The sequence below is a fragment of the Etheostoma spectabile genome, chromosome 8, assembly GCF_008692095.1.
Source record: "Etheostoma spectabile isolate EspeVRDwgs_2016 chromosome 8, UIUC_Espe_1.0, whole genome shotgun sequence".
In the NCBI taxonomy this organism is placed as follows: Eukaryota; Metazoa; Chordata; class Actinopteri; order Perciformes; family Percidae; genus Etheostoma; species Etheostoma spectabile.
In genome coordinates this window covers 9,762,194-9,773,666 of record NC_045740.1, presented here as the reverse complement: position 1 = coordinate 9,773,666, position 11,473 = coordinate 9,762,194, and the positions used below count along the sequence as shown (strand labels likewise).

Below are 11,473 nucleotides of genomic sequence, written 5' to 3'. Positions count from 1 at the left end.
CACAAGGGCTACGATTAATGACAGTAAAGTTGACAATTGTATTATATTATATTAGTTGTATTAAGTAAATTTAGGTTTATTTGAATAAATTACACATATATTCAGCTTATAAAAGAGATGTCAAATAACATCATCTCTTTTTTAGAGATGGCAAGCTGAACAAAGTTGTTAACACAAGACTAACAACACATAACACAACATTCATAACATGTCACTAGTAAATCCTAAATGGAAGCTGATGGCAGCATCAACACTGATAGGCCTATTGTGTTGTCTCTGTTGCTCCCCGCTGGTGTATGATGAAACACTGTGGAGAAAATATTCAGTGTCTTGCATTTTAATAGGGATGCACAGTGTTGCTTTACTTTCATATCACTCTGAAATCTGACATTTTTAATGTTCTGCTGCAAAAGTATTAAAAAAAACGTTCTAATTGGAAATTCTATTTTTTCTCATGAAAAATGAGAAGGGAAAAAGTTAGTTGTAAGGTCTCTTAATTTGTATTGATATGTTTGTCATTAACAAAGGCAGTTATTTATGCAGAGTGATGTTTTACTCTCTTTCTTTGTGTGTGAAAGTTCCTTTTTAACCTGCACTGACTCCTCCTCGTCTGCCCCACCACTGAATAGAGCCTTTGTGGGGGCTTTGCAGCATTCCACGGGAATTCTTGCAGGTTAGGGTACGCAAACTATTTCACACTGAAATGACTGCTGCAGGTTAACATTTACAGCTAGTGTTAGGGGTGTCCAGTGCTGAGCTAACATTACCTAGCTAACAAGGACTTGCTGCAACTTCCAGGGTGTGATAACAAGAGCAGACACAGTGGAAAGGAAGGATCCCATTGTTTCTATCCAGGTGAGCAATTACACGCATGCTCAAAAAAAAAAACATGCTCACCAGAGCCTTGTCAGTCCACACACAATGAGGTGCATTGTACAAATTAGGTACAACATTTACTCATAAGTAAATGTCTTTGGTTTGTTGTTTGTTTTGTTTTTTTTACTTTTTATACTGTCTTTAAAGAATGGGTCCATAAAGAGTGAACATATAGGATCTATTTAAGCCTGTTATCTGACTAGGATAAGTGCAGTACACAAACCTTGTTAGTTACAGACTGGCTTCACACAGACAGGGGGCTGTACTTCTCACAGTGGGCATACTGAAGATTACAGTGTGTGTGCATTTGCATGTGTGTGTGTGTGTGTAGGTATGTGCATTAAATGGATGTATTCTGTAAAGATGCAACAAAGGATTGAAAATGCAATCCCTTTGTAGGCATGGAAATGGTTTCGGTTTTACACAATGTTTTACTTTATTGGACTTTGTCACATGCACGTCTGTGTCTTTCTGTATCCACCTTCTGCCTCAGCTCCCCCCTCTTCTGTTGGTAAGACCAAACTGCCTGCAGGTATTTGCGCTTGTTTTGCCATGCTGAGTTATTAACTAACATTGAAGTTCAGGCCAGGGACGCCAATATGAGTTATACTGTGTCCCGGTGAGTAAATCAGGTTGCTACAGAATATATTTATAATTATTTATGACCATAATTTCACATGATGAAGGTAGTTTTTTTTACTGCTTAAAGAACGTGTTTTTCCGGTATATTAAATATGGTTTGGCTGCTATTGAACTACATTGAATGCGCAAAACTTTGGCCAGCTGACATTGTTTTGTGCTATGATTAATCCCATAGTCTTAATAAAAAAAAAAGTCTAAAATTAGTCTTTAAATCAAACATTTGTTAAAGGCAGATGACATTTTTTTACAGACATCAATTTGTTTGTATAAAGTGTCAAATACAATTTCTTTGAAATCAGTGAACTCATGTTCTGCCTTGGAAACAAGTAGACTCTGCCTACTTTTTTTTTTTTTACACTCTGTGTACATTGTAATTTTCCCACTGGGGATTTTAAAAAACGTTCATAATTTTAGATTCAAGAATAAACCGGAATATGAAACTAAATGTTTTTGTATCATGTTTTTTTTTTCCCATGGATGTATTCTGTGTTTCCCAGCAGCATGTTGCAGACAGTCAGTGAGTGGCTGTGGTGGGAGTGTCTGTGGCTGCCAGCAAATGTCTCCTGGTCCAATCTGGAGGACAGTGATGGCCGTGTCTATGCTAAAGCCTCTCATCTCTACACTGCTCTGCCCTGCGCCCTTGGCCTGCTCCTCGTCAGATACTTGTTTGAAAGGTAAGAATATCCAATCGTCTGTCGACTAATGACATGTTGCACAAGCTGTGTGGAGCAACATTACATATGGAGCCCACTTTTGTTTAGAAAGAAGAAAGCTGTGCTGTGCCAGATAATGTGTTACACAGTATGATATACTGACACACATTTACTGTAATGTTGCTTGTGTGCTGTTGCAGGTTCCTGGCCACACCACTGGCTAATGTTTGGGGAGTCAGGAACAGTGTACGTCTCACAGCAGAACCAAGCCCCATCCTAGAAAACTACTTCTGCAGCCAAGCACGGGCTCCATCACAGGTACTGGATGTTAAAATGGGAATTTCACTGAAAGGCAAAGGTGATTGTTGTTCACATACAGTAATCTCAATCAACAGTCACACATATGGCATATAGCATAACATAGCATTGTGTGTGTGTGTGTGTGTGTGTATGTGTGTGTGGTAAGAATAAAGTTCTCTTGGTGAGGAAACAAGCGTTGCTCATCAGATATTACGTAAAACGTAATTTAGAGAGTTTGTTTGCATCCTGGGGTGGAAAGAGTGTAACAATATGATTGTTTCCTTTGTGTCTCAGGCTGATGTGAGGTATTTGTGTAAGAAGACCAGCTGGCCAGAAAAGAGAGTTCAAGTGTGGTTCAAGAGGAGGAGGAATCAGGAGCGTCCAGGGCTTCGCAAGAGGTTCTGCGAGGCCAGGTGTGTGTGTGTGTGTGTGTGTGTGTGTGTGTGTGTGTGTGTGTGTGTGGGGTGTGAATATTCACTGATGAGTGTACATTTAAATATGTGACATTACTGTTCTTGTCTGTCAACAGTTGGAGATGTGTGTTTTATTTCTTTGCATTTGCCTGTGGAGTCCTAGCTCTCTATGATGTAAGTAGTTTTGGCTTGTTGGCATGTTTTATCACTGTTTTTAATACAGGATTTATCTTTAGTGTCTGTATCTTTAGATTTATTTTTCAACTGTACAAATATGCTCTTCTGCATGCTGTGGGGCATTTCTCTTTCTTTATTATCTCTTTCTCTCTCTCTGTCTCCCTATTTGGGTGTACCACTCTGATTTCATTGTAATATACTGTATGTGTAGCTTATTGTATCTATTCTCACACACACACACACACACACACACACACACACACACACACACACACCTCTCCCTCTCTGATTTTGTTGGCTGTAGAAACCTTGGCTTTATAATATGAAGGAGGTTTGGGCAGGCTTCCCTAAACAGGTAAGTCTTTTTGCCATTGCTATCAGGATGGCTTGTACAATATTATAGTATGCAGTATGAAATACATTTGTATGTATGTGCTATGTGCCCATGCAGTCCATGCTGCCATCTCAGTACTGGTATTATCTCTTGGAAATGGGCTTCTACCTTTCTCTGCTCCTCAGCCTCACATTTGATGTAAAACGGAAGGTGAGTGTGCTGATGTGTGCAGATGTACAGTATAAAATCAAAGTTTTCCAATATTAATTTTAAAACCAAACCTGTATTTTCCCTTTGTGTTATAAAGTCGGAATATATTGGAGATGTCTTTGTGTCATATACACACACATGTCTTGTGTATGTGTGTAGGACTTCAAAGAGCAGGTGATTCATCACATAGCCACACTGACTCTTCTAAGTTTCTCCTGGATTTCAAACTACATCCGTATCGGAACCCTTGTGATGGCAGTCCATGACTCCGCTGACATACTGCTAGAGGTCATCGCTGTTTTTTACATCAGTGCATGTACAAGCTAATCTACGTAATACCTGTTGTCATATACTGTGTCATACTGTACAGTGTTAGCAGATAACTGTGCATTGCATTGTCACAGTTCTGCAGCAACAGATTAACTTAAAGGTCCCAAACGTTAAAAGTGAGATACACTGTATTTTATTGTTATTACAGAGCAGGTTGAGGTGTTGACCTCCCATGTAAGCATAGGAAAACATATACCTTGTATATGGGAAATATTTTGTGACTCAAACTAATTGTCAAAAGAAAAAAATGCTTGCAGCCAGCAACTTTATGACGGACTATGACCTATTCCTTCAAAAAAAAGAAGATTGTTTTCTCTGTTTTTATGTCACAGGGTGCAAAGGTATTCAACTACGCAAAGTGGCACCAGACTGCTAAAGTCATGTTTGTGGTGTTTACAGTTCTCTTTATGGTGACAAGACTTGTCATTTTTCCTTTCTGGTAAGTGTGTAAAGTAGAAGGAGGCAGCATGATGCATGATGTGGATATTGCTGTAATGTGGGGTAAAAATATTATGAGTCCATATCTCCTACAGGTTGATTCACTGTACATGGGTGTACCCAGTGGAGAAGTTTGCTCCCTTCTTTGGCTACTACTTCTTCAATGTGATGTTATTGGTTCTTCAGATGCTCCACCTCTACTGGGCTGTTCTTATATCACGAATGGTTTGCAAGGTTATCTTCAGCAAGGTTTGTTTGCAGGTGTTTCTATGTGTACATTTATTTAGGTTAAGGAAATAAATATATGCAAATTATGCAAATTCTAAAAGTTTTGAGGTCACCCTCATTTTCTACCTCTTCTCTTGGGCTCATTTTCATCCTGCAGCTGGAAGGCGACGACCGGAGCGATGAAGAGGAAAATGACAGTGACTCACCAGAGGAAGGTTACCACAAATGGAGTCAAACAAACAGCTCTGGAGCCAGAGGAAGGGCCAGTGGCCACTGACACATAGACAGAAACAGAGACACAGTAACACATTCAGCCTCAATTTCTGAATCTCATTACATTAAAAAAAAAAAAAAAAAAAAAGTAAACACACCAATATTATTTTAACGGAATTGTGAATGACTATTTTAGGCTACAAAAACTGATTGAAGCTGCAGGGATTTCGGAATTCACTAAATTCAGAACTTTTAACAACTCGTCTTATACTACTACTCGTAATTAAAAATAGAGGAACACCACTTTAGTATGTTGTTTTTGTATTTGTGTATGTTGTGAATAATTATGATGATAATGACATAATAATCCCACATGTATGGGGGTGTAGGCTATGTGCTTCTGCGTGTGTGCTTGGTGGGGCACATAATGCACAGCTAAAGCACTACGGGAAATGTTTTTAGACTGACTTAGGTTACTGCATGTGTGTTGTATTTAAAACTGTATGTGTCAGTATTTTTTTTAGCTCGTTCTGTATGCGTGGGAGGCAGAGTAAGCAGAAATATCAAGAGATCTGACTGACTCTGCATATCAGGTCCTACTGCCAGCTAGACGGATCGGGGCTGCCCAGCACGCCCTCGCGACAATCAGCTGACAGAAGATGAGCCGTCAGTAGGGCCTTCAACAACAGTTACCATAGAAACCACCACACAAACCATGCTTAAGCTACGTTTCTAACATTGTAGTTATATGCGTTTATCAGGTCACCGCCAAAAGTAGTCTAACGTATTTGCTAGCTAGTTATAACATTAGTACACACTTTGGCAGTAGCTAGTATTGCCAGAATGGCTCATACAAGAACTTATCGCACAAATGTGAGAATTGGAAACTGGAATGAGGACCTGCACTTAGAGGAGGTTTGTTTAAAAAAAAAGCCCTCAACTTTTACGGTTAGCGATAGCTAATTTATAATGGAAATCGGACAGACAGCTAGCTAAGATGTAGCTAAACACAAGTTTACAAGTGAACGTGTTTGCACATGCTTACATCTGTTAGTTAGCTGGATAACTAGCTAGCTTGATGATGAAAGGGATTTGTAATAGCAATTTATTCTGATCAAGGTAACGTTAACATTAATGTTAACCATATCCCGGTTATTAAAACACTAAAATAGCAAGTTGGCTAACGTTACTGGCTATTACTGTAAAGTCTTCATTAACGTTAGCTAGTTAGCTAGCTAGCTGTTTAGTAACAGCCTACAAAAATAAACAATAGAAGGGGTGATAATAAGGCTGGTTAATTATTCACTAAACTGTTTTTGTTTGGCAACATTGTATCAGACTTTTTTGGAACAGTTAACAGGAAGAGTCGCCAAAGGCCAAACGTAGTCTAGTTTACATCGTTCAAGTAATAACAATAATAGATATAGCGTTGACTTGGAATAAAGTTGTTCACTTAAAAAATAAAAATAACTTTGATGTAGGCTAGTAAACTGCTGCTTCTGTGTTACTCTAGCTTAGCTTGCTACATGTCTCTGTGGGTAGCTTCAGTGAAGTGAAGCATAATTTAATGTACAATAAATGGCAGCTTAGTTCACTCTCTAAACTTTCCAAATAGCTTGCCTTACACTGCTTACATACATTGGTTGACTTATGTGTTTGTACTGCGTTGTTTTTGTGAAGAAAGCGCCATCTCATGGTGAAACCCTGCAAGTGAATGAATGTGTGCGTGTGTGTTTTCCTCATGTACCCCTGACTGCAGACCCGCAGACACGTTGAGGGGCGGGGTCAAACGTTTAACTCCGCCCAGTCTCCAACCGTCCACTACCCAACTCATTTAATACATGTGGGACTAGAAACCTTACTGGATGTGGCGAAATGCAACGATTTAAACATAATGAACTTAATCTTTGGTTTTACTAATTATGAAATACAATATTGACACATTTCACAAAACATTAAATACTTCAATATTAAATTAAATGATAAAAAAGTAGAATATTTGAATGTATGTTTATCATAATCAATTGCAACCTGATACTTTCTTAATGTTATCAAAATCAAACGATCATGAGACTATAATATATATCAGATATTATATAATGTATATAGTATGTGTATATTTATATATATACACTATAAATATATATATATATATATATAATATATATATATATATATATATATATATATATATATATAATATAACACCAATAATTATGAAAATAAGTTTAATAACATATATACAACCATAATAACAACAACAATAATTAGATTAGATACTTTATTCATCCCACAGCGGGGGAATTTCCTTGTTACAGCAGCAAAAAAGCAAAACAAACAGATAAGTAAACACAAAAGAAAATTATTTTAATCCATATATCTCATATAACGGCAGATCGCCTTCACACAGATCGCCTTCACACACCTGTTATCCTCTGGCGGTCTTACACAATAAAACTCGCTTAAGAAGGAGACCACTGGTTGAGTTGTGGGCTCATTCACTGAAGACATATCTACACTGAAGACATATCTACACTAAAGACAGATCTACAGGCTGTCATCCACACGCGAGTCATGGGCGCTAGCCCCTGCACTGGTCGCGCTAACCGCGCTATGCCAGGGGGGACAGAGACAAAGATGTGCTGGGTGTTGTGGATCTGAGCTCTCCTTCATCTCCTGGTTGCAGACGATTCAGAGACCGTCCATGCACACAACGACTGGAACATTGTCCTTCAATGGAAATAATTTCCACACTTTCAGATTACTTGGAGCTAGCAGTTAAAGAAGGGAGTTAGCCTTCCAATCCGAACCTCAGCCTGCTCAACTTGTGCAGAAACATTAAAATAGACATAACAAGCTTTTTTTATTTGTTTTTGAAAACCAAACAACTATAAAAGTCACACTTACTTCCATTATTTATTGACTAAAAAGGGCTGTCCGAAGCGTGGGTGCATACTGCTAAATTCACTCTGATATTGCGATGAAATGACAGGGTCAAATGCTGGAGAGTTTAAAGGGGTTAAACGTTGAGGGGCGGGGTTAAACGTTTAACCCCGCCCCTCAACGTGTCTGCGGGTCTGCAGTCAGGGGCTTCTCGTTTTCCTTGCCTGGAAGATGGCTGGAGATTGGGAGGGGACATTCCAGGTGGCTTTATCTGTAAATTGTAAATTTCTTTTTACACATGCAATAAGCAAGACAAACGAAGATTCAACGTTCATCATACTGCTATATTTAAGGAGTTTAGAGCACAAGCAATGACTGAAAATGAACCTATGATACCGTGGCATTGTTAACATTCCTTTAAGATCTAGCCGCGTCCCCTTTTCTGTTTTCACCCTGGTGTCGTCTTCCCGTAGACCAGCATTTAGTTTTGCTGGGTCAAGATTTTAAGTTAAAACTTCCTTAAGACACTTTTGTCACTTAACCCAAAGTTCTTTGTTGATTTTTTGGACATTTTTTGTTTTTGTTTTGACCAGGTTTTTGAAGCTTTCTCCGACATTTGTTGTCACTTTTTGACGTTTTCTTTTAACTTTTGGCGAAGTTCTTTCTCACTTTTTACAATGTCTTGTGTCGATTATTTATGCGTTTTTTGGACGTTTTTGTTGTTTTTTCCGTACATTTCTATCACTTTTTTCAGTGTTCTTAAATCTTTTTTTCCCCTAAAAAGCTGTGAAATTAAATAAACCACCCAAATTCATTAAAAATAGTGAACTGATCAGTTATTAAACTTGTGAGGAGCGTTGTATGGAACCACCCACATTATTATTATTGTTTACACTTTGGTTGAAGGAGACCCAAATTTCAGATTTAGAAACTTTTTGAAAATTGGTCAAATTTGACCCCAGGACAATATGAAGGTTGAAAATGTATTCATATTTCACATTGTCTGCCAGTAGCCTATGCTATAGATTCTGTATTGGCTTGTTCCAACACTTTATTGAAGATTTTTTGACTTATAGCTAGCAGTGGATTGGTTTTGGGGACATATTCAAGAATGAAGATTGTATCTGTTGATGTTTTTTCAGGATGCAATGAAAGAGTATCTGGAGAAAAAAGAGAGGGGTGAGCTTACTGCCCAGAAAGTAGACTTCCTCAAACAGAACATTTTGACACCGGTAAAAAAGAGTTTAAACAAATTAAGGACTCCATTAATAACAATAATATCACAATGATGATGGGGATGGCAATAATAATGACAACCGTGTTTTGTTACCATTGTGCAGGTGAATCTTACTCTGACAAATGATGGAATGTTGCACTTTGGGGATGTTGTGATGTTGGTGAACATGGGAGGAAAAAAGAGGGCGTGCAGTGCACTGAGCATTAACGCAGACATCAACAGTTTGACGAGGATTCCTGCGCCTAGCATTCAAGCCCCATGTGGAGTCAGTGCAGGGAAAGGCATTCAGGCCTGCAAGCGCACTGCCTTCGTCGTTACCAGGTACATACACAAACACGCTTAACTACATCAACATACACCTCAACACACATGGTAACACTTCCAGATGTAGAAGTGTAATGCTGCTTGTGTGACTACAGTGTAGATGGCAGTCCTGAAGGATCAACTCTGCATTTTGAGCAGAGTTTTGCCCTGAAAACAACAAGTGGCGTTGCTGGGGGAGTAAGTAAACTAACACACACACACACACACACACACACACACACACACACACACACACACACACACACACACACACACACACACACACACACAAAAACTATAAATACATATGGAGTTGAGTTTGTATGTTTGTTGAGTACTACGCAGCCAGTGAAAATGTTTGAGTAACATCCTGAGGGGAGCTTTTTAAAGTTTAAGACAATAGCTCTAATTCTGAAACTTGTTTATCATGGATCAAGGTTATCTCTGTTCTGGACTTGGAGGCTATGTTTTGCTAATTTAGTTTTTTGAACACGTTTTACTCATTCGATCAAACACAACGAGCGAGAGATAGTGTTTTTAAACAGCAAGTAGGGTTTACTTTACATTGTGCCTTTCTTCTGAAAAAAACATGAACCTCATCATGAACCTTTAGCGTGTCACTTGTGTTTACATATTTTCTCTTCTTTTCTTTCCTCAGCTTTACTTGACAAGTGACCTGCGAAGTTTTCAAAAGGTAAATTCAGTTTTAACATGAATTATTTATTAGATACTAAGACCATCAATACATTATACAGAACAACCACCAACAGACTTCAAACAAAGCAGAGTTGGAGAAATCTTACATGCACAACTAAATAAAATACAGAATGCAGCAGTTATGTTTGTTCTTTCCAATGAATTTCTACAGTAGTCGGTCTCATATTATTGTGACTTCATTTGAAGTGTGCGAAGATGTCCCGGTTACAAGAAGTAAACCTGGACAACGGCAGTTCCTTCCTGTCGTGGTGGAAGATAATTCACTTTGACCCCCAGGAGAGGCTTGAATATGAGGGTCAGCCTGTCCCTGTAAGTCTTTATCATATCTTCATGGTTAACTATTACATCACAACATCAGTATTTTCTGTGTTCTGTTAAATCTGTAACTGTAACTTTCCTTCACCTATGTTGCACTAAGAATTTCCATGCAATCATTAATATTTTTATTTTATTCATATTTTTTTTTACAGGCTAATGTGAGTGTGTTGATAATACACTGCAAGACAAACCAGGCTCTTGCTGTTCTGGGTGATCACATCCTTTGGTAATTTCCATTTTCCTTTCTAATGTAACCACAAACCCTAATCTGCTGTGTTAAATGCAATATTAAGGCTTTTCATGTTAATGTCTGATGGAGGTCCACTGCTGAGTTGGCACAAATAATAGCCAAATATGTGATTAACAAAAAGATATACATCAAAAGAAGAAAATTACAATGTGGACTTAAGTGAGCTAACTATAAGTGCAAGTGAACAGCCTAATAAGGCTTTTGTTTTTACAGTGACATTAAAAAACACATTTCTACTCCCTTTATTGTGGGTTTTAGCTTGAGACAAATCAGCGTTCCTAACCCAAAAGATCTGATGTACAGTATCTTAAAAAAATAATCAGTGTCCTGTCAAAATGTGGCAGAAATACACCATGTAGATTCACTTCTGTTGACACAGTCAAGTTGCAGTCAGCTCCTTACAGCCACTCAAAAGATAAGGGACTACAATATGGCAGCTAAAAGTCATGTTACAATGCCTACATGCCCACTGTTCTGTATGTAACAGTTGTTTCCCTGCAGGACCACTTATGGCAAAGAGTATGAGATGACGGCTCACACTTTCCTGGACTCCCACAAAGCCGAGCAGGACAACAACCACTGGATACTGAGCACCTGTGACCCTGCAGGCAACGGGATCGTACTTCCCAACCCACCACAGTCAGCATTCAACAACAAGGAGCTCACACAGGCAAACCCTGATATCTAAATCTAACACTATCCACTATCATGCTATAACATGTACAATTAGGGCAGAAAGATACCACATCATTTACAACACCTAACCTTTTTTTTTTTTAAATAAAGATTTTTTTTTCTTCTTTTGTTTGGGTCACTGAGTTTTTCTTCTTGTGCAAAGAGATTTTAGGATGGACTCCAACAAGGACGTTAGGTTATAGGATACAGCCAGCGGAGCCACCAGGAGGCTCTGTAGAAAGATGCATTTGATATATTTCTCCAAATAACATATCC

General features: G+C 38.4%; 2 protein-coding genes across 2 annotated transcripts; both read left to right on the top strand.

Moving 5' to 3' along the window:
- Nucleotides 1-12: 12 nt before the first annotated feature.
- On the top strand, nt 13-4,962 carry cers3b (ceramide synthase 3b). The gene is made up of 11 exons (XM_032523858.1): nt 13-855; nt 2,019-2,192; nt 2,372-2,489; nt 2,766-2,884; nt 3,001-3,058; nt 3,366-3,416; nt 3,513-3,605; nt 3,765-3,893; nt 4,268-4,374; nt 4,469-4,622; nt 4,759-4,962. The coding sequence occupies exons 2-11, from the start codon at nt 2,020-2,022 to the stop codon at nt 4,876-4,878; spliced, it is 1,122 nt and encodes a 373-aa protein (XP_032379749.1). The 5' UTR covers nt 13-855; nt 2,019; the 3' UTR covers nt 4,879-4,962.
- A 470-nt stretch (nt 4,963-5,432) lies between these two features.
- On the top strand, nt 5,433-11,323 carry cfap161 (cilia and flagella associated protein 161). Its single transcript, XM_032523859.1, has 8 exons — nt 5,433-5,729; nt 8,840-8,929; nt 9,038-9,255; nt 9,354-9,435; nt 9,896-9,931; nt 10,141-10,263; nt 10,425-10,498; nt 11,024-11,323. Exons 1-8 carry the CDS (start codon nt 5,658-5,660, stop codon nt 11,208-11,210), a joined length of 882 nt encoding a protein of 293 aa, XP_032379750.1. The 5' UTR covers nt 5,433-5,657; the 3' UTR covers nt 11,211-11,323.
- The last annotated feature ends 150 nt before the right edge of the window (nt 11,324-11,473 follow it).